This window comes from Dromaius novaehollandiae, chromosome Z (assembly GCF_036370855.1).
Source record: "Dromaius novaehollandiae isolate bDroNov1 chromosome Z, bDroNov1.hap1, whole genome shotgun sequence".
Lineage (NCBI taxonomy): Eukaryota > Metazoa > Chordata > Aves > Casuariiformes > Dromaiidae > Dromaius > Dromaius novaehollandiae.
The window spans coordinates 3,098,565-3,122,474 of NC_088132.1; the positions used below are offsets into that span (position 1 = coordinate 3,098,565).

Genomic DNA, 23,910 nt, shown 5'->3' on the forward strand with positions numbered 1-23,910 from the left:
GGGAAAAGCAGAACTATCATATGGTCAGTTCTTGAAATTCAGTTCACCACACATGACGTACAAGGTATGGAAACTGAGAAGGATGGATAAGACTGGAGGGCAGAATTCTCTTCTACTGCTTGTTTGCACTGAAGAGTGTTGCTCATTGTAACCCTGAACTGCATCTATATTTGCCATAGCTGAAGTGAGGACAGAGTGAGGAAGTGGCTACACACCTTGTTTTTATTGTTCTGTACTGGGTTCCTTGGCAACAAATTCTTCTCATGTAATTTCAAGCAGCTTTAAAGACGCCATAAAATTCTGCAGTGCAAGCTCTCTTCTTCCCAACGCACAAATTAGGGACTGGAGATCTGGATCTATCAAACCACAATTTCCCCATCTCCTTAAAAATTGTTTGCTTTTAATTGTCACATCCATTCTTACAAGTTAGTTGATCTTAGTGCAACAGGCAATAACCTAAGGTCACAGAGGAGGAGGTTTAGATGCTCAAGCTTTGAACTGAGGCATCTCTAAGCAAAGGAAGCAAGAAGTGTAGCTGTCTTGGCAATATATGAATCAAACACCCATGCAATTAGTCAACCTTCTGGATTACTGCAAATTATTGTTGTTGTTTCCCAGGGCAAAACAAATACGATACGTCAAAAAATGTAACAGAAAACCCATTTAATCACCTGTTAGACAGGAGGATCTGGCTGCCTGTTTCAGCCAGCAGAGCGTGACTAAACTCAGGAATGATTACAGCAGCAGCCTGCTTTACAGTTTTGTAAAAGCTATCCAAAACCTAAAATTTAAAAATACAGTGAATAAATTTTTTAAGTCTTAAAAGAGGAGGGAGGTAAGGAGAATAATTTTTTTTTTAATTGACTTGTTACCGCATGCTGGTTCGCAGAACTAAGAAATAAATTCTCACTATATTTTCTGAATCACACCAGACGCTTTCCAAAATGCAGAATAATTAGCTCCACCTCTGCTGGGCTGAGTGACTTGTGATTGTTACTGCACTCTGCAAATAAATGAAGAACTTGTACACCAGTACAAATAAGTCGAATAAATTACACTGACAAGGGGAGACTAATCCTTTACGTCTTTGGAGCCCATGTTCCCACATAATGGTTATGGGTATTAAAAAGTGCAAAGGGTGTAGAACACTGTTCTTGCTGTGAGTGAAGACTTCTATTTGAAAGCTTTTTAGATGTGTTGTGCACTCAATTTGAGGACATGTAAATAACTCATGGAAAAAAAAGGCAATGAAAAACAGCCTAAGGTACATAAACTTTCAGTGTTCTCATTGTTCCTTATGTATGTTTAATTTTCACATGGGCTGTGTAGTTTTGTTTGGCACTATGGAAATCCCCTGACTTTGCAAAGCAATCTATTTCAGTTAGTTTGGCTTTTAAATGAACAGTGAAACAGCACTGCTATCACAGATTTACCATGTGGGCATTGCAAAATCTATTTCCATATCAAATGACTCTCTGATTACTCTCTCCTTCTCACAAAACTGTTTTCAAACTGACAAGGAATTTTAAATAGCTAAAATGTGTCTTCTTCTACCATAAAAAATAATTGATAACTTGTGCAGTGAATTAGTGATCTGAATAGAATTCTTCAATGCTAGGGAGCCTACTGGACAATCTATCAATGAAGTGTGAATGAGGCTCAAAATTTGGTCAACCTCAATGTACAGATGAAGCATATGGAGGGGACTGCAAGATTAATTTAAACATATACTGCTGCTGCTCTTTGTATTCAATATTAGACGGGAAGGATGGCAGAAACACTGTTCTCAAGTGCCATCATTTTAAAAATGCCACAGTTACAGTGGAATGAATCCAAGGTGATGCCCTCAGAATTTAAAAAATTAGAGTCAAGTTGTTTTAGATTTATATTCTGAGGTCAGAATTTGGCCTAATGTTTTGTTCCCATGGTAAGTTCTATTATTATAAGCAAATCAGGCAGAGAATGTAATCATTACCAGTGATTCTTGTGAACTGACAAGGTTAGAATTAGGTCCTTGATGTGTTAAAGAGTCTTTTCTCATTCCTTCAGCTCAGCAGGTACTCTCTTTGCCTTCAACCATTCAAAATCTTGTTTGACATGGAGCCCAGATTTGATACTTCCTTTCCTGGAACTTTTTAGTTAAAAAAACACGTGGAAGAGGAAAAAAAAGTGCAAATATTTATTTACATTTTGGATTCTTTTTTATAATGAAATAAATTTCCAAGAAGATGACTGTCTAAACATCAGCAGAGTGATACTGTAGCAAAAAGAAATGTAAAAACACCACCTTAGATTGTTGAGTTACACCTATTAAAAGACAAAGAAATACAAAGATGACAGAATTTTTGAGCTAGCTGCCAGTCATTGAAAAAAGTATTTCTGGATGCGTGAACTGGCCCTAATTCAGCTGCAGGATGAGACCCAGTGCTGCTGTATGACAAGGGAGTGACAGAAGGATCCTTTCGGTTAACCTGGAGTTCAAAAGAGCTTCTGATTATGTCCTAAGAACATGCCAAGTTATGCAGACAACTCAATATCACACAATACAATACACAATACAGCCTCCTCTAGTTCAGGGTTATATGTGCAATTCAGAAGCAATTCAGCAGGGAATAGATGGGCATAGTAGCAGACAGAGCAAATGTGGAAGAGAAGAAAGCAGTTGCATCGCACATGACTATAACCATGTCACTCTGCAGTACTTGACGGTGCTAACAGAAGGCTAAAAGGAGGAGGCTCCCTCCCCTTCTCCTGCAGAAAAGCTGCACCTGCATACCCTCGTAGCAGATGCCCCATAAAAACACCAAAGAACAATCACTTTGTTTCATATTCCCTCTCACCTCCTCACACTCCCTAGCCCTTTTTGCTTCTATTTACTTTTTAGACAAGACCACTTCTAGCATGAACAGGGCTACACAGAACTTCCAAAACTAAAGTTACCTGATGGTGAGCAACTGTTTTGCTGTTCATTGTGGTGTGCCTGCCAGAGCTGTAAGTTTCAGGGAAGCCAGATGTGTCTGTGAGTGCTAAGCTGAAAATCTCCAATATGTTCAGCATTATGCAGTGGTGTAACAGACCTTTTGAGTTATGAATGTAGTTACTCATTCTGAAGCATGCATTGAGCACCACAGCTTCCTGGAACATAGCTAAAGAACAAGTTGGCAGGCTGGCCTCTTCACTGTCATGAAGATCTAAAGTTTTAAGATACATCAAACTAGGAATCCTTGGGGTGAGAGTAGGCTTAAAGGGCCTACTATTGGCACTGTCCGCAGGGTTTTAGTAGTTGTTTTTGGAAATCAAAAATACAAACAGCTCCATTATGAGTAAGCAGAAGGCAAATAACAAATCAGTTCTCTTTATGATTTATTTATGCTTTTTGTTCCTTGGAAGTAAGGGCTAGATTGAGCTCAGCACCTAAAGATACTCTTCAAAATGCAAAAATTAAATCCTTTTGAAACTCTGTTCTGTGACTTGTCAGAACTCTGAGACTAAGTGGATATCAGAGGAATGAATCTTCAGTAGTTTAAGCTTCCCATCCAGTTCTTAGTTGTCTTTTTTTTTCCCAAAAACAAACAGCTGATGTCACTCCAGGTGCTAGTAGCTCATCTTTCCTCTAAAGCGCAGCAGTGTCTGAGATGCAGGTGCTTTGCATCTTATGCAGTACATTGGTACTCAGATCCTAAATACAAAGCCTTAATGCCTGCAAACATGAAAGAGTTGGTGACTAGAGCCTGCATGACTGTGTGCCTCCGGAGGGATGTTTAAGGGTATTAACAGAGCCAAGACCAGATTCACCCATCCTCCTGCTTTACAGAAGGAAAATTATAAGTGTCCAAGTACCTGTACAGCTGCCAGCTCTCACTGGTTTTGCACTGTTTCATCTATCCTTTAAGATCTTAGCTTCCTTCCAGTCTATGTTTGTTACCATGTGACCATATACATCCCCATAAATCTAAAGAGCAATGTGCCATTACACCCCATATTACAGTGGCAGATACCAGCTAAACTTATGTCTAACTATTATCAGTCTCTGTTCAGTAACAAACTTAGATTTTTAACTGTACTGATGAACTGGAGTAATCATCCTTGCTAACATGATAATTGCACTTATTCTCACTGTAGATGTCTCAAGTTGTGTTAAAAAGGAAAAAAGACCTGTAAGTGACACTTTTGGTTAAATTACCTCTGCATAATAAAAACAATGTGTGGATCTGACTGTTATTTCCATTTCAGGTGTCTGGAGAAGGGAAAGGTTAACAGTGTAGGAGGTATGCACTGTGTGTCTGAGGAGTGAAGTAGAGGTAAATACTGCTTTTCTGGCATTCAAAAAAAGGGATTTTATTAATTTGTACGGAAAGCAGATACTTGGTATATGAATTTTCATTCAGTTAAAACAAAAGTACTAATTTTCCCCTGATAAGCAGTTTTGATTGTTACCTCACCAAAATAGCTGGGTTCTGAAGTTACTACAAGGTAAGTGTCATAGCAAGTACACATGAGGTGAAATAAGAACTCTCCTCTGCTATCCCCAAAACAAGGAGCACTTCAGCTGCTGTTAAGCTCGTTGTCTTTTGGAACAAGTCGCTTCCGATATTAGTCCATTTTTATCAAGAAATATTGACTCCAGTTAGGATACCAAAATTCTAAAATTTTCCTGCCCCTTATTGCAGTAATATCTGGTCTTTCAAAAAAAATATTTCATGATTTTGTGTTTGCTTTTCTTCAAAATTTTAAATTATCTTTGCATTTATGAAAATTAAAGTTTACTGAGTGTATTCTTGTTTTCTTCTAAATGAAATAAAAATAATTCCTGTAAAATTGGTAGCTTCTAGGAAAAGAAATGAAGGTAAAATAATCTTTTTTGGATTATTTTTCTTTCAGTTCAAATAATCTTTTTTGGCTTATTTTCCTTTCAGTTCTGTGATATTCAGTAGGCATTGAATGGGATAATAGAATATGTTTCTAGGCATTTTTCAAGACTGTAAGAAGAGTTCAAGCAGCTGAAGTTGTTGTAATGTAAAATTCTTCTTTACATAACGGTTAAATGGCCTTTTCGTAATATATGACTCACATTCTGCTATTGCCCATGATTAGGCAGGCAAACCTGAGGTGTTTCTGCTAAAGGTAGTGTTCAGGACTGTCAAAAATCTTTGATATTCCAAGCAGTGGTGAATGGGAACTGCAGAATGGATGCTGAGTGAGGGAAAGGCAAAGAGTATCTTAACCCCATAAAAGAATTATTAAAGGTAAAATTTTACTCTGTTGAAGACAGAGTGCCTGTCTTTCACAGCTGAATTTGGAAATGTAGGAGATCGATTTATTTTTGGCTAGTTATCTTAAAATATTCCTCTTATTTGTTCTCTTTGAAAACTTCTCCTACAGAATGTGGTCTATAGAACATTTGATTTTTATTGACTCATTTACATGAAAAAGGATATTTTAATTAGCCCTGGATCTTGCAAAAATATTTGGTTAAGATCAAGTTAATGCATCTTCGGAAATAGTTTCCATAATTTTCCCTTGCTAGTGACGTTAAAACAATATTATGGCACTTAGGTTCATGATCCTTTTAAAGAAAGATAATGCTCCTGCTCACTGATTTTCCAGACCCATTTTCAATGAAATCACTGGTAAAGCTTCTTTTGATTTCAAGGTACCAGTACCAGATACCCTAGATATTTGAAGAGACAGATTGTGTCTATTTATAACATATTGGTAATATCTCTTAAAATCATACTAGCTACTTTGTGGGGGAATAGTAAATTTTTAAGGGCCTTGTAAATTGAAAGGTAGTTGGCCTACACTTTACAAATAAAGAGAGTCTCATATGGGCATGTGCAGTTAAAATTTTCAAATCCTCTTTGTATGACTTAGTTTCTGCTTTGGAATTAGGCTGAATCCAAAACATCTTAGTCAATAGTAGCTTTTACGCAGGCTTCACAGCATTAGTGTGGGAGGGTGTGTTTGCACGTGTGCATTTATCTGCCTGAGATAACTGAAATCTCTTGGAAGGGACTCTCATCTGTGACAGTAAAGTCCAGTGTACTCTAGTTCCAGTTCCAGAATGTTTTTAAGGTGGGTTTTCTTTCCTCAGATGAGCCTGTTACTACAAAACGCAGGAGCAGTCCTATAGGAGTAGGGCTTTACCCCATAGGCTACAAGTTCAGAGGCAGTCACGCTACCTCTTCTGCTGTCTTTCTGACATCGTGGATCTTTCCTTTCAGCACAGTGGCTTCCAGATGTGATATGAAGAGTGCAGCCACCCAGTGTAGCCAACTGTCTATGAATACTTCTCTGAAAGACAGGAGAAAGAGCTTTGAGTGTCCTCAGCTGTGGGGGCCCTAAAGCACTCAAGGCTCTTTCTGACAAAATAACTGGGTGATGATATACAAGACAGATAATATTACCTTCTCTGGCTCTATTTTGTGATGAAAACAGTCACCACTGCCTTTGTGCGCTGAAACAGATGCTGCCAGTGCATACAAGGCATGTGTCTCAGGAAGGCTGGGTATTGTGTTCAGTTTTTGAACATCAATTGGTGTTTACATGGCGGGAACAAACGGACCTCCTCCCCTTGGGCTCTTTTGAGAAGCATGGGAAACAAAACTTCAGGTGCCCAAGGAGCAACAAGCCTGAGTATGGGAAGGGACTGGGGTAAGTGAAAACAGAGTAGCTCATGTTGCACTTACTAACTTCCAAAGAGTTTATCTGGCTTAGCTCTCAGATATTTGAGACCATGAAAGTTTGTGGGGGGGTTGGTTCTTTTTTCTTCAGCTGAAGGATTCATTCAATTTTATAACATCTTCAACCGTGGTAAAAACAGAGTAGTTAAAAGCATCTGTTCTTTTACATCAGATCCGATGCTAAAAAAGCACAAGTAGTTAAACATGTAAAAACAGTTTTAAAACTCTGAGTTGCTCTTGCCTGTGAGCCTGCAAATTTCTCTTCCAGGAAGCTGGGTTATGTTCTGAGCTGCACTGTTGTAAATCAGGCTTAACTCACCCAAAGTCGGGGACCTGGATTATGTTCTTGTTTTCACTTAGTAAAGTCTGGATTAACTCCCATCTGCCACAACACTTTCTTTGCATACTGTTTTATAACTGTCTTTTCCTGTCTCATGAAAGAGCTGCATTTTGTTAGACAGAAACATAATTCTTTAAACCTTATAAATCACCTTTCCAAGTAACTATCAATAAACATTTAAGATATACTTATGCACATATAAGATTCCTAACTCAGTACAGAAATCAAAGGGTCAGAAAATAATTTGCAGTGGGGCAGAAGCAAGGGATGTGATCTGAGGTGTAAGAACTGACTGAACATTTCTCTTAATGACCCACTGAAAAGGAACTTAACATATTGAGCATCTAAAGAGCAAACATTCATTTTTCTTTGAAATACTTTCCTCCTGTTCTGTTGTCTTCTTTGAATTGCTTTTGTGATATTAACCATTCAAATAAGTTACCTCAGTTTTTCAGTTAATTGCTGTAATTTCTGAACTGTGACCAGAGTACAGCCGGCTGTTTTGTCTGATTCTGAGTACATCTGCAACCATTTAATGATGCATGCTGCTTCCCATATTGTTTCATATTGCTGCTTCTCACATCTGCCTCAGATAAGCCCAAGAGAAGCTCTTGGAACAGTAATGTTTTTTTCCAGTGTGCCTGTGAAATTCATGGGCAATCATTCCGGAAAGTGTCAAAAGTTAATAACAAAAATTAAAAAAAAAGGTGATGCACTCGGAATGAAAGGCTGAAGCCATGACATTACCCACAGGTTGTTATGGAATGATAAGTATTGTAGGAACACAGTTAGCAAACCTGTTCCAGGTGAGGAGCAAGTTTTTCCATTAATATCTTTGCCAGACTTCAGTGTTAGTACATTCTGCTTTTTGATGTTCATTCTGCAGGGTAATAAACTCTTTTCCTGCCTTAAGCTGTGCCCTGGTATACTGCCAGATGGCTGCTGTATTCTGACCCCAGAAATGACTGCATTATGCTTGGCTGTAATACAGCCTCTGCTAAGGCAGAGAGAGGTGTAAATTACTCTAACGGATTTCCAAGCCTACTTTAGACTACTTCTCTATTAGTGCCATATAAGGATGTTCCAGTGCAGAGCACCACCAAATTCCATTTTGTTACTACAGTACCTAGCAGCACTAGTTTTGACCCATACAATGATCAGGCAGATAAACCCACTAGGATAGAGCTGTGGGCCTTCAGGCCAATATGGAAACTGGATGCCATAACAAGCAGCAGTCATGTTTGTCTGACACTGCAACTCATAATGCACCTCTGTCTGCCCTGGAAGATTCATCTTCTCTGTACTGTACAGGGAGCAAAAGAATGCTCTCTGCACTATTTCTCTTCTGTTTCTCTACAGCAAGAGACTCAAAATTAGTAAGGAACATGGAGGTCAAATTATAGTCACTGTAAGTTTGCTTAAAATCCAAGGGATCTGGCTTATGCAGCCAGAAGTATTTAGGTTCTCTGTCCTTTAATTTCAGGGAGAAGCAAGTCAGATACTTAGCATTCTTAGGTGTTGCCCAGTATTTGCAGATCTCTAAGCTACCTTCTGATTAAGTTGTTAATTAAATGGCAAAATGAGTACCTTTATTAAAAATCTGACAGTGGACCTGCCTACTGATTTATCCAATCAGGGGGTCTCACTGGATGCGACTGAAGAATAACAGCTTGTTAATGGCAGCCCTGCTTAAAAAAAGGGAAAAGGACATCATTTGGCTAGGAAGCCTTATAATCTTGGAGTGTTTTCCTTTTCTGTTTTCTTCTTTCCTTTCTTCAAGTGGTGTGAGAACAGAAAGGAGAGCAGTATCAAGGTGATATAAGTACATGGTAGTCTACTTATTCCTAACAGTTTGCAGCTGTCAGCTTATTTAGGTGATGAACAAAGTCCCACAAAACTCAGATTGTTTTCATTGGCATTTGAGACAGACACTTCCTTGAGTGGCACACTGAGCTCACATTAATGCTTGGCACAGGATAAGTATTTTTGCAGCAAAGATTACAGTAATATCTGAGGGCATCTTTTCTTATTTTGTACTTGGGGCAGGAGTGGGAGAAGAATGAGGACACAGGGAGAGGAGGGGAGGAAGGGCTTGGTTCAGGTATGCTCTCCATCCTGTCAGTTTCTGATAGCACTGTTTTTTTCCTCCTTATTATAAAATTGAAAAATTTCCTAGTCTTCTTTCCTCGTTCTTTTTTTTTTAAGCTACATTGCAATGATATATTCCCAGTACTTTTCCCCCAAAGGAAAAGGGAGTTTCTCTCTTCTTTTTCTAAACACATATTTTCTAAAAAGTATGAACGATGTCTGTGGCCTGTTAAAGAATTTTCACATGTGCAGTGCACAATTCCCAAGGCACTTGCTAGCCTCTGTTGGGTAGAGCAAATCTTTCAACCATAAAAATTCAGAAGCATGTCCAGAAGGTCTAAAATGTCCATATGTCTGACATCACAGAAGATTTAACCGGGGTTTCATTTTCATTGCATGTTACAGGCAGCAGCGTAAGCCAGTTGAGAACCGTGTGTGCATATGAGGGATTCATTATGAGGAATCAGAGAGAATAATTCAGATTTTTTGCCTGCCTCTCTGATTCATCATAATCTACTTTCTGGGACCATATTCTTTTTGACTTTTTTGCCTAGAAATAATGAATGAGGCAACTGAGAGGAAACAGTATCATGACTTTACTGCTCTTTTCTCCTAAAGCTGCGGAACTAATTTCAGGGGGAGGTATTGATGGGAGTATATATGTATGAATTGGATATATTGACAGAAGGAGACTCAAGATGGTCATTCATTAAATGAGACAACCTTTTACGTGTCTTACTCATCCCAGGCCTCTAGTCACCCCCTTTTATTCCACCTATTTTAGCATCTTTAATCTCTTAGTGTCTCCCGCATCACACTACTTTTTTGCATCAAAGAGCAGTTGTTTCAACCAGGACCTATTTCATCATGGCATTAAAATATCTTTGTGGCTTAAACTAACAGACAATTAGCTTAGTTGTAATTGCTACACAAGCTGCTCAGCATAGTTTTCCATCATACCATGATCTGAGCTATGATTTAAACCAGCTTTGATAACAGTTAGCAATGACAACACTGCTTTTCTAGAGCGATTTGCCTATCTTTCAAGTTCTGATGAAAAGACAAGAGAGGAGGGCCTTGACATTGTCTACCATTGCCACTTACATGGAAAATTGAAAGATGTAAGGCAACTGATCCACAGAGCCACCTTGTTAGCACTGCGTGATATGTCTGATGATGGACAATTAGATTTGGATAGATTAGATTTGTCAGTCAGGCACAGAGAGGAATAGCTGTTAGCAAATTAAGATAATGTAAGGGATGAAGTCTATAACCTGTAGGGAGCTGTGGGAATAAGGCTGTTTTTTGAAAAGGGGAAAATCCCTCTGCTTTCCCTTAACACGGAAGAAAAAGTATAACATAAAACTTTATCATGGTTTCATTATGTCTGCTTAATTCTATGCACACCGTGTAATTGTTATTCTGCCAGAAAGGTCAATTTGACAATCTGGGATTTTACGAGAGATAAAGTGCAGAAACCTCTAGAAATGTACATATGCTTGTTGAGAGGCAGCACAGAAATTGATGTGAATGAGAATCAAATGCCTAAACAAATTAAGAAATCGAAAATGTAACTCCCGCCATTTCACCTGGGGAGTCCGGAGAAGTGGTAGTCAACCAAAGGGAGTTTTTCACTCACAAGCTCATAAGCTCCTCCGCAGAACAACTAGAGGTAACCATGAGCAGAGTTTAGCCCAGGGCCTTGCTTTCACAGCTTGGGCCCACCTGTTCTTCTAATGTCTGTCTTCTTCTCCGAGACGTGGAGGAGTTTTCATATCCTCTAAGCAAGCAAATGAACAGTAACAAAGCTGTTACTGCTTTAACTTTCCATACACTCCTTTCACACTATTACTATTATGATATGTATGTCTGATTTATTTCAAAACCTGAAATCACAGTGTTTTACTGTAATGTGCCGAAAACTACAGCAGTTTGGGAGCTGATTCACAAGCAGAGCAGCCCTCCCAGCCTCGAAGGAAGGCAACATCTGTCAGTGGGGCATGGTGGATCACTCAGAAGGGCAACAGCTTGGGGTACGTGACTTCAGTTCTTTTTTACCTGTTTGTCAGAGCCCTTAACTAGAAGGAAAATGCAGTACCATCCAAAGCACTTGTTGAAGAATACGCAGATACACTTCACAAGTTGCGTTAAAACAACTGTACTTGTTCAAGCCTAAGGTCCATCTAACCCAGTATTCAAAACAATTTTCCTAATTCTCTTCTTGTCTCTGATCATTTCCTGCTCAGGTAGGGAAATAAATCCTTAAATCCACGTGAAGTTCTTCCATTTGCAGCTGCTTTTGGCAAGACATTCTACAATCTGCCAGCCACTATGGAAAAGGCCATTTCTTATTTCTTTTAAAAATGGCTCTTCTGGGCTAGTTCTTGTGTTAGAAAAGGCAGTAAACAGTCAAACCCTGTCCACACCACTCATGCTATATGCTCCTTATCAATTCACCTCTCTTCTATGGAGAAGTGTCTAAGCCAACTGCTCTGTTGCTAAACCAGAGGCATTTCCTCATTCATCCTTGTTGCCCCCTCTGAAACTTTTCCAGTTCTAACATTAATTCTTTGGGATGATAACTTCATAACATAAGCAAACTTTATCACCTCATTGCTCACTCTTTTTCCATCTCACTCATGAGTAAAACATAAATAAACAGTCAAAGTCACAGCACGGACAGCTGCAGGAACTTCACTGCTAACCTCCATCTATTGTATATTGCAAGAATTCGACCATTTACTCCTCCCCTTCATATCCTATTTCTAGACAATTATTTATGCACTTATTACCTGCACCTTCAGCACTGCAAAAGTAGCTTTTAGTATGCAAACATTACAATTTCGTAATCTATAATCAAAATGGACAGAGAGCAATGACCAGATGCAGAAAATTCTTTGTATATTGTGCTCTTCATTTGTGTTGGTTCCTAAAAGAAACAAACAAAAAAACCCTACAAACCAGGAGGTTAACTGAGACAGTGTAACTGATGTGGCCATGAAAGTAAGTCAAAGAAGATCAAGTCACTGAAACAAATTTTCAGGGAAAGAAATACTAATGTACAGAAGAAAATGAGTCAGTGATGATGGGTCTGCTGAAAATAGGTATGGTTTCTTGAAAGCCTGTCTGTTGACCACAATCATTCCTATGTTATCATGAGAAATTATTCTGAAGGCTGTCATAATGCAGCAGTCACGCAGCTCAAGAAGGACCATATGAAAAAATATGGTGTGAGGTCACATTGCTGAATACAGACGTAAAAGAAAATAACATATATTTCACTAATAAAAATACTGTTTTGGCCAACTGATTCAAGGCAAGGCAGATAAAAAAATGTAACACTCACTGTGTAATTTCTAAAGTAAAGTAAATGTTAGGCAAGCTAGTTGACCCCTTCCCTACAGTAACACCTAATTCACAGGAATGGTTAGATCTTTTGGGGAAGAAAAGATTGATTTCAGCTGCCATAAACTGGAGCATAATCTACTTCTATCTGTGCTTTGCTGTTCCTTGTTTTGTTAACTGCTCTCACTAACCACAACTTTGCTTACCATTCTTTTGCTAGTACTTATTGCTAGTCAGTTAACCATAGCAGTTTTACTAATGCTTTCTATTATTCCAACTTGTTGCAAAACCGTATGCCTCATTGAGAACTAACCCGGTGCCCTGGGACAATGAGAATTTTGTAGGCAGCTCCCCCCCACTTTATAGCTCACAAAAAGCTGTTCCTTTATTCTTTCAGGGTGCAACATTGGCACCACAGTGCTGGAAGCTATTGCCTTTATTATGATGATCATTAATCTAGGCACACGTAGACTGGCCCAGACTACACTGCATTATTATGATGGGAAGCTGCTCTGTGCTTGGTAACGTCTTCTTTTTTTCTTTCTCCAATTTTCTTGTCACTAGAAGTGTGGGCTTAGTTGGAGAGACTCTTCACTGCTCTGTACCACGTGCTGTCTCTTGTACACTCCAAGCATCCAGGAAGCAAGATTTCTTCAAAGAATCTCTCAAGTCTGGCATTTACACACTGAAGTGCCCAAATCATTAATAATTTTTGATAATCTTGATGGAAGCAAATACTACACTGAGATTTTAAAAGCTACCCCAAGCTTTTGTTTTTCCTTTGTTTTTCCATCAAAGCTAACAGACAATGTTTACAGACATTTGTGCTTCTGCAGTGCTTCAATTTTTTTATAAATAAAAAACCAATTAAAAATGCAGATGATGTTCAACAATAACTGAAATGTTCAATTTGAACCTCTGTGGCTGTCTCTGTTGGGACAATAATTGTGTTAGTAACAAGGAAATGTGTGGAGTTCAAATGTGGTAAGCAGATGGAAAGTTTAAAAGGTATTTTTTAAGTACCATTACACAATTTTACAGCTGATGCTCATCCCTGGTTAGGGAGGGAAGCAGACCATTAAAGATGTAGTGCTAAAAAAGAACAATCTGCTGGAGGCAGCTGAGTTCAATTGGTTGAGTTAGCAGCTGGAGTCTGCAGCTGGTAATCTTTACACTCAATTCTTTGTCTGTCTCCAGGCACCAGAGATTAACTACAGAAAGTTTTAAAAGAAAACCATGCCCAATTTGCTTAGCAGAGCATCTTGGAAGTTCACATGTAAAGACACACTTCCTATGCCTTTGTGTTCATATTCTGACATACAGGTTATAAAAGAAAACTTCAGTCCAAGGAAAAGGATCTGGTCATGGAAGTTCAGAGCTTTTGACTCCTATCTGGTTGATTTAAAGCTAGGCCAGATTAAAATAGGCCTGCCTGAGGAAATGCTGGAGATACATGGCAGCCAAGCATAACCAAGATCTAAACAAGAGAAAAATATTACTTACTGCCATTTTATTTAAGGAAAAATACTATGAAAATCAAAATATGGTTTTATATGAATTTTCATTATACTCACTGATATTAAAAAAGCATAGCAAAACTAATTTGTAACTATTTAAACCCAATCTTCAATATCTTATACATTCACACTTTTAATTATTCTGATTTGATACCATTTTGTCTTTGTGTACATGATAATGAAAGGCTTATGCAAGAGGGAGCTTGCTCATTGTTACTAAAAAAAGAGCAAACTGTACATTGCATTTTCTTTTATTTTACTAAAATATGGAACCCTAAGAATGACTTTCTGGATCTTGGACTCTTAAATCCTACTGGGTTAAAGTAAAATGGGGACTTGATATTGATCTAATGTCCCTTTATTTCTATGTCCCTTTTGGCCTACACAGTTACTAAGCACTACTCTATAAGCAGTTTAGCTGCTCTGAGCTGACACACTTGATGTTTCCATCCTATCTTTTTCTATTTGTCTACCAAAGACTGCTCTATCATTCAAGAAATATCAGAACAAGAGTGAAAGGGTATATAATTAGCTGCATGCTGGGAGGTTTTATAGAGGCTGATTTTGGTTGCTACATCTTCTCTTATCCTTCTCCAGAGAGTCAGATGCCCACATCTTGCAGCATAGCACACACTTCTGAATCACTATGGGCCACGACATAGCCTATATGGCTGACTTCTAAGGGATTGTGAATGAAAGGGACTTCCATCCATTGGTTACAGAAAAGAACATTTCCAGCCTACAGGGTGTCTTTAGCAGGCTAGTTTACCACCTATGACAACGCTGACAAAATTCCATTTAAACGGTAGCTATAATCACAGCAGGAATTATAATACCAGTTCTAAATGACTGCATTATAAATATGGTGGATGTGCTGATTTTTAAGCACATCTTCAAGTGTCAGGATCAGGGCCAGAGTGCTCAGATCCTTACCATGCTGCACTCATGGCCTTTAACGAAAATATTTTCACCTTTACATTGCAGCCATTTATGGAACTACTTAAATGCTACAACATTAGCAGGTGAAAGGCCTGTTCCCCTTGCCAACCATGCAGAAACACCTATAGGAGTGCTTTTACAAAGTGACTTGTGGTAGGATTCCTAGACCAAACAGTACTGAACTTAGCAGGTTCAGAGGAAGAGTCCAGAGGCTCTTCTCCCTCCCTCCCTCCTCTCCCAGAGTACAGGAAGTATTTTCACTGCAGACAGGCAGTGCAGCCAGGAAACTGCGAACAGACTCAAGTGTGCACACAGCTTAGGCTTGTGTTCAGCAAGGTCTGTATGTGCCTGCGCAAAGACAGAATATGGCTCTTACACTGGACAGTTTGTTTTCTCATTGCCTGAAGAAATCCAGTAGTCACAGGAAAAGTTTGAAAAAGGTCAGTTTAATACTCCAGAAATACTGCCAGAAATCTAGCAGGTGACAGTTTACATTATCACAATATATAATGCAATTCAAAATGCATTGCTCAGTTTGAAAATGGATTCCAAAAGCCAAACAGAAAAAATGAAGACTCTGAATGAGCAGTGCTTTATTTGGACAACTAACTGCAAGTGTGGCTATATACCTCCACAATGCTGAAAGGCAGGTACAGTTCATTAGGTGCTGCTATTTCAAGTGAGATTTTGTGGTGCTGATTGCAAGATAAGGCAGGAGATGAAATCATTTTCAAAGGCTGCTATAATTTATTGCAGGACTCTACAGCTGCCGGACACAGAACATGTGACAATGGAGAGAAGTCCAGTTTTGCTGTACTATAGTATATTTCCCCCTAAACTAGATTTGGTGCAGTTTGGTAGTATTGATGCATGACCAAAGATCCCCATGTGTTAGAGAAATTTCCCCCAGACCCTTAACACATCTTTGGCTAAGCAGCAGATACAGACTGCAACTGGAGAAAAGAACTGTTCTTTGTTTTGGGTCAATTGTTTTATGCATTTTGGCCTTCATATTCTGAGCTACTCCCAATGACAGAAATCACTACCTTAATGCTCCCCACTTATGCAATACAGAATCATTTTTCTTTAGAAAGGTTTTTTACAAGATTCAGATTCTACATTCACAAATCCTACTGAAAGGCACAGGCAATTGTCAGAGCCCTGATTTTTTTTCCTTCCATGTTATCTATATCCATTGCAATACCCAGCCTGTTGATAAAAAGTGGCAGAATTTTAATTCTAGCAAAGTAACAGGATCCCAATACAACAAACAAATATTTTATAAATAATTCCAATATAGAACTCTCAATGTAAAGAAAAGCCTGCTTGGAAAAATCAATGAAGGTGTCATTTTCACCAACGCTAACTCTAATTATGGAAAAAAAAATAAAGGGGAACTGTTAAGGCATGAAAAGAAGTTGTGTGTGTGTGTGTGTGTTAACAGCTGAGCTCTCATAATAGGAGACACACTATAATCAGCTCCGGTAGATGACATGAGAGATAACAAGCAATTCTTTCATTTCAGCTGTAGGCTATATTCTACAAGACAAATTTTCACCCTGAATATTTTTATCCTCACTTACTTTACTGTAAAGCTTCCCAGCTCATGTGCAGGCAGCTGCTACTTCAAAGGGAAGTCTTCAGCTCCCTACAACTCAACTGTTTGCATAACGCACGGAATATGCAAAATGAAAGCTTTATTATAATACTGATGACAAATTTCCACATGGGTGAATAACTAATTACTTTGTTAACAAGTTTCAGGGTTTTTTTCTCTTTTGCTGCTGTTGTTCATTTCTCAGAAAGCAAATTACTGCACCATTCTCTTTGAGCTGATCAACTCCAGGGTCACCTTTGCTGTGACTCAGGACAGAGACAAATACTTATCATCTGCAGTAAAAATGCAAACTGTTAGTTAACTGTAAATCAGTTAGCTCAAATTACAACACAACTTGAACACTATGATGGGCACTGATCTTTATTCCAGAGCTTCTGTGTCTGAATGGGACAGCTACTGTGACCCAAAGAGTTTTCAAAATATGTCTGTCCAAAGAAAATCTATAAAGTATTAAAAGGAACTGCAGGTGTAAATGAGAGACAAAACAGACACAAAGTTTTAGATCCTTTGCTTTCATTTCAAAGGAGAAGGATGTGTTTTCAGCTATGACACAAATCTTCCAACAGCTCTTTTCCTCACCAGCATAATTTAATCCCTTGGCAGAAATTCTCTCCTGAAAAAAGGTAACACCAGTAAAAAACTGAAATGAGTAGAACATGAAATCAGCATGAACATGAAACTTTGAGATTGCACTCTGTGAGACCCTCCTTCAGGTTGGAATTCCTGAGATCAAAGGGTGTTTTGAAACCTGAGAGCCTCTGAGATGGGGACTGCTGGAATCTGGGAAATACCACCTTGCCCTTTTCTCATATTCTTCTCTTACAGACATCCTCTACTAGGCTAGGTAGACCTTTGCTTTGAACTTGTACAGTCATTGTTATGTCCACCATCTGCTCATAGTCCATGGATCTGGAACCAAACATTTAAAAGATTGTAATACTGTTGGCCTTGAGTAAACAGACAACTAGACAAAACCTTTCTCTGTATGATTTACAATTTTAATACTTCCAGAAACTCTCAAGCTTTCTCCTGTAATTGCATGGCTAAAAATGCATGTGATGATTGTTTTTTTTTTTTAGTCTTACATTTTTCTTCTCCTTTGCTACAAATGAAAGCTGAAACCTTCATGCATAAAAAACTCTATACAGTTTTAGGAACAAATAACCAGTATTCTTGGAATCACTGACACTACTCATTTCTGGATCGACCCTGAACCATTTTACAGCGTAAGAAACATTACTTCTACTCAGACTTTCCTATCTGAGTAGCTACTCATACATTAGGTAGACTACACTACTATCTGAGTTTTGGTCTCTCATTTGGAAAATGAAATCAGTAACATTTCCCTTGCTTTATAGGGCTCTTGGACAATTACATCCTAACACAAAACAAAACAACCCCCTCACTAAGTCCTAGAAATCCAAGAGAAAGGCATCCTTGGTATGCAGCTAATTTTAAAGCATATAAATTCTAAACAGCTTTATTGTTCTAATGCCCAAACATTCATTGGCACTTTCTAACAGGTTTGATTTCATCCAGCAAATTGTTTGGAAGTGTCTCTGTTGCTGAGTATTATAGTTTCAAGTCTTAGGGATTTGTCTATTACTGGGCTGAGTACTTTGTATTTAAGCTGATTAGAGTTGACACTGTAGGAACAATTCCCATTATTTCACCATAATAATGTTGACAGTATATATTTATTGGTAAACTAAGCTTCTCAGTTGAGCTGATCATCTGACTCTAAAGAGAAAAGGTATTTTTTTCCAAAGCCAGATACAGTTTTGGCTTTTAGAGAATCTGTTCATTGTCTTCCCTTTCCCCACCCAAATATTAACAAACTTTTGATTATTCCCTCCTCGAGCATCTCTGATTCCAGATGTCAAAGCGACCTTCCTTTTCTTTGTCATGAGTCAATGTGCCACTAATTTACACTATAAGAAGAAAATTCAAGTTTCCGCTGTATATTTTTAAGCTTGAAAGGGCAACATCCTCTGATGTTCCTCAGATATGTGACTCACTGTGAGATGGAAAGAGGAAAAAAATGCTGTGTATCAGCACTAGGGGTAAAGCCTGTCTCACTGAAATGCTTTGAACATTTGTCAGGTCTTTTTTCATCTCTGACTTTGCTGAAAGTGGATTTTCCTTCTCAGTCATACAAAACCGTCATCCATCAGTAGGCATGGTTTGCACTGACCCATTGTCCCAGAATTCTAAGCATGGCCACGAGGATTAGCCAAGAAAAACAAAACCTTTTAAGAGTAAAAAAGGGAGATGACACACAAAACATTACAGACATCTCTGTTTTAGGAGATTCCTATAGCCATTTACACTTCGAGGAACCCACTGCTGTGGCACGTCTTCTGCTGTAAGTCTTTGGGGAAAATGAAAGCATTTAGACTTTGGCTTCATGGTTTTCTCAACCTGAAGAGAATTCTTTCAGGTTAAATGTGTAACCACAAGACTTTGGGTCTCATATCAACAGTGTCAAACACAGAAAATGATCTGACATTTCCATAGTCCAGCTGCACATATAAGTTTTGTGATGGCACACAAATACCACTATAAGCAAATAATTTGTACTCTGAGTTGTTCTTTGTGACATAGATCTGACAACCCAGCACATGAACAGCTCTGTCAGGCTGCAAAGCCCTTCTCTGGGGACACTCTGTTGTTAATGTGAGTTATAGCTTAACAACAGTTGTCCGTCATCTCACAACACACTACTTAGGCACATGGAAGCAGCATTAACGAGCAGTTGAGGAGAAGGGAATTTTGTTGCTTTAATTACGAGAGCCTAAGTAGTTCTGCCCACAAAGCTTGTGGATGGGAAGAGTGAAGGTATTTGAAATGGAGAGGGCAAACTCTGCTGCTGTGTAAGAAATGGCAAAAGTATTATTTCATCTTGATGGAGCAATAGATAAGCATTATTTCTAGGACACTCATCAGGTCTCTTCTTCGCAGGACAAGAGCTTGCTTTGCCAGAGCTACATTGATAAGACTGCGCTTCATCTTTTGGCTTCAAACTCCAAAAGGCAGGATGCACATTTTGTTTCCTGTTTCACTGTAGGAAGTTCTTTGATTGCATTGGTAGATGGATGCCCAAGTTAAAAAAAAAAAACAAATAATGCTGCATATATTAAGTGGGCAACCAAAATGCTGTGAACATCAGTCACATTCCAGCTCCGTGTAAGTCTGTGTAATTCCACAGCAGCCAAACAGTAAGTAGCTTTTTTTGTGGGGACAACAGAGCCGCACTTGAGGGCAGATGAGGGCACTTGACAGAGCTCTACAGTGCTCTTAAAATCATGAACATGTGAGGTGTACAAGCCACATGTAGAGTGGAATGCACACAATGCTGTGGAATGCAGACAACTCAGTTGTAGCAAACCCACTATGTAGAAGCAAATTATGCTAAAGAAGTTACACCTATTTTCTATTGCAGACTAGTGTCAGCACAAGACTGAAGAATGGGTTAGTTTATGGGTTTGAGCTGAAAGTAGACCTCAAATGTTCCTGAAATGGCACATGTGACATCGTATCAAAAGGGTATAGTAGGGAGGATACCTTTGGGAGTAGTCACCTGTCAGTCAGACATTAGCACCTTTAAAAGGCTCTTTACAGCTACATGATTAAATTTACAGATTGTTCCAGGCAATATGCTTATTTACAGGTTACTGCATTGATTCATGTGGTGAGTGGAATTTTACAGCTGCTTCAGCTCCTCAGCTGAAAGTAACAGATGGTAATTTTCCAGTATGCTTTGAGTGGTGAGTGGCCTGAATCTGGTACCATCCCTGAAAACAAATCATGCCTATCTTTCTTCTGGGCTTGTTCCAAGACAACCGAATCTGCTACTGGCTGTTATTAGCAGTAGACTACTGAACACATGGCCTACTAGCTCAACTATGTTGGTAAAACTGAGTGGGGAAAGCATGTTATTACTAGTTAGAATTTAAGAGATGGAACAGAGAGCCTAATTTCAAAATCTCAGGTTGTGCTAGCTGTTCATAAACCACTATTGGAAATGAAGTGGAGGAGACAGCAAAAATCACTGGTAAAGACCACATCTGGAACACTTTGAACTGAATTCCACTAATCACTTAAAACAGCATAATATTCTGAGTCCCAGCATTTCCTTTGACATGAAACACTTAGCAAACAGTGACAAAATCAAATTGTCCTGTGTCTTTAATGCTGACCAGTTTTAGCTGAACTAAAAAATAGCACAAGACTTCTTGATTAAAACTGCAAAACAGATGGGGGATCACTGACTGATCCACATGGCTCCTTACTATTGGACTACTAGACTACTTCTAAGCTTCAGTACCTATTCTTGTATAAGCAGAGACCCTGGAGTAATCAAGGCATGTTACATACCAGACAAAATCAGGGAACGAAGCTGCTCCGAGGTATAATCAGTCAGCAAGAAAGTTATGCAATGTTAAAAAGGCCAGTACCTATTTATCTATTAAGTGGCATCATTTGGTATATACATGGGACTAACACAATGCTTCTCAAACTTCTTTAAGGGTAGAGCATATCCAGGTTTTTCTAAAATGTACTGGCTTTGTGGATTGGTTCATCTGCCAGGTTGGTTTGGAGAGAAACATCTGCAACCTCCTAAACAAGAGGAACAGAAGAAAAGGGGGGATGAGGAAAAGGCTCTGACACTATCTAGTTGCGAAGTATCTGTCTAATATTTCCAGCCTGGGGAAAGATACAAAACTTTCTTGAAAAGATAGCTCTGAGATGGTGCTTTACTTTGCTGTAACATACAAATATGCATGGAATTGACATAGTTTAATGACTGCGGAGATGCTAAAGCCATACAGTAGTCTATATTTTGGTGATTTTTCTTCATTTACATAACAGATGAAATGAAAGTTCTTGTGAGCACTTAAATGTGTGGACAATGGGACCAAGGAAGGGCAGCAATAGTGAAAAGAAGAGAAGCATTACAAAAAAATTCTTCGTTAGCCTAAATCCAGCATCCTTCTAACAGGTGTGAAGATCAAGCAAAAGGATTGTCTGTAATTTACAAGAGTCTTCAGCGGCCAGTCCACACCTATAACCATCCATCACTGAATAAATAAGTGACTAGTTAATAGTCAGTGGTCTGACTCCCTCCCTTCAGCCCCAGGCAAAGTGTTCTCTTAAAATAAAAGAAACAAACCAGCTGTGCAGATTGTATGATTTTTATTGCAGGATGGGTGTGCAGGAAGCAATGGTGGTTCCTAGAGGTTGGTGCTATTGGCTGCAAAGGGAATGGAGAATAAGTATATGGAACCAGCAACAGCCACTTCGCCCACACCTTGGACACCTCCCCATCCATTGGGAGATCAACAGGAGAGCGAGGTATGTAGGACAAAGTCAATGACATCAGACACTCTCCGCACGTTCCCACAGGCTATAAGCCCTTTACTCAGTAAAAATAGTTGAGGAGTCCTTAATCACACCCTCCAGTCAGCTGGTCCCCTGCCTCTGCAGAAGAATGCCCAAGTGATAACTAGTCTGGAGGCTTCTGAAACCATCTATTCCTGACTAGAGAAACAGAAAAATTCTACCAGAAGATTAATAAGAAACTATTTAAAATGTTTAGTTCTTGATTTAGTGATTGTTTTGAGTCCCATCCACAAGGATCCTGTAGACACTTGGTCTGCTTTGCAGATGCACCTTTGGCAATGTACTGGCTTCCTCTTTTGGCAGTGGCATCACCTATATGCTTTGTGCAAAAAAACGTGAAGCTGTCAGCTACCAAAAGTTACTAGCCCTGCACGGACAGAGCAGCATATTTCTAAAGATATGTTGTCAGCTGAAGTCCTAACTTTAAACACACTAAGAGTATGTTGCCATTTGCAGCAGCCATAACTGGGTTATTTGATTACAGAAACTGAAATCCCTGAAATCCTACTCTACGCAAACTTTTACAGCTTAAAAGTGATTTTGTACTTCCATCAAATGCCAAATTGCAACTGGTTAATCAGTTTCTAATCAATTAGCTCTTGTCTCTTAAGCAGCCTGTCAGTGCTGAAATTAGAACTCAGAATTACAGGACAAGTTAAGCTCACAGGGAACCTGAAAGGTCTCTAGTCCAACCTCCTGCTTGAAGTAGTCATGAAATGAGACGAGATGGCTCAGGACTTTCTGCAGCCTCTTCTTGACAACCTCCAAGAATGGTGATGGCACAACCTCTCTGAGCCCCAGCTCCATGGCTTGACTGACCTCGTGGGGATAGAGTTTTTCCTTATGTCAAGTCAGAAAAGAAGTTCATGTTGTTTATTTCAGCAGAACATTCTGTCTTCTGTAGTGTCTTCTTGCTTCAAGCTACAGACCTAACAAGGAAATCATGTGGTGAAACTCTCCGACTGGCATTATGCAGGAGGTCAGACCAGAAAAGATGAAGATAATAATCCCCTGTGGCCTTAAGTATCTAGATATTTTTTTCCAGTGACTCTTATGAGGACAAAAAAGAAGAAAAAACAATTCCCTTCCCTCAAAATCTAAACAAGACAGAATTACTCTCAATTTAAGGCTGTACCGGGGAGGAAAACAAACACACACACACACACGAGCTGAATTTGTCTTGTTTAGGAATCAGGGCCAGAAGAGAGCACAGCAGTAGATTGCCCAGCTCCTCTTTTGGTGCTGCCCAAGCACACATAGTGAAAGCTAGAGAAAGCTGTCAGTTTTAGTTCACCAAAAACAGCAACTGTCTCAAGGATCTTCCTGCTCCAAGTGACTCCTTTGGTCTTTTTAGCAAAGAGCACAGAGATAAAGAAGTAGGAAAAAAAAAAGTACTTTTGAGCCTGTGGAGTATTTAGATTGTCCATATGAGCCTGGGGAATATACTCCTTGAAAGGTGTTTAAACACTGAGGCTGTTAGGTACCTGAAAGAGCAATTAGTAGGCACTGAAGAAGAAGAGTTCACCCCAAAACTAACTAAAACTCCAAAACACTACCAAAACTCACGCTAGGGACCAGAGGTTATAGTACAAATGTAAATTACAAGAGACATTTGTGTTAAAAATAATATTGGTAACAATCTATAACAAAACTGCGTTCATTTCTTTTTAAACTGCAGAGGGATGAACAACAACAACAAAAAATCCAAACCACTGCGCCTGGCTTTCTGTAATTATTTTCCTTTAAGGTAGCTCCTCAGTGAAAGCTGTCCTTAATCACAATTCTAGAAATCTTTTTTTTTTTTTTTTTAGAAATACAGTTTGCATGAGGTATGTCAAATGAAAAATGACATGTTTAATAGGATTAAGCTCAGAAAAATATGTACAAGTTTCTATAGACAGCTCCTATAAATCCCACTCTAGTCTTCTTAACCAAACTCATTTGCTAATGGAAAGGTCAGGCATAATCCCATACTGG

The 23,910-nt window shown here is 38.9% G+C and overlaps 1 protein-coding gene across 8 annotated transcripts in view; it reads right to left on the reverse strand.

Annotated features, from left to right (window-relative positions):
* MOB3B (MOB kinase activator 3B) overlaps positions 1-23,910 on the reverse strand; it is a 92,621-nt gene that overhangs the window by 24,105 nt on the left and 44,606 nt on the right. For 2 of the 8 annotated variants that reach the window (XM_064501200.1, XM_064501199.1), the window contains exon 4: positions 21,710-22,862. The exons of the other annotated variants lie outside the window; for them this stretch is intronic. In XM_064501200.1, coding sequence (XP_064357270.1) covers positions 22,850-22,862 — 13 coding nt within the window. In that variant the 3' untranslated portion in view covers positions 21,710-22,849. Of the gene's footprint in view, positions 1-21,709; positions 22,863-23,910 lie in introns of those variants that run through there. 8 annotated transcript variants of the gene reach the window in all.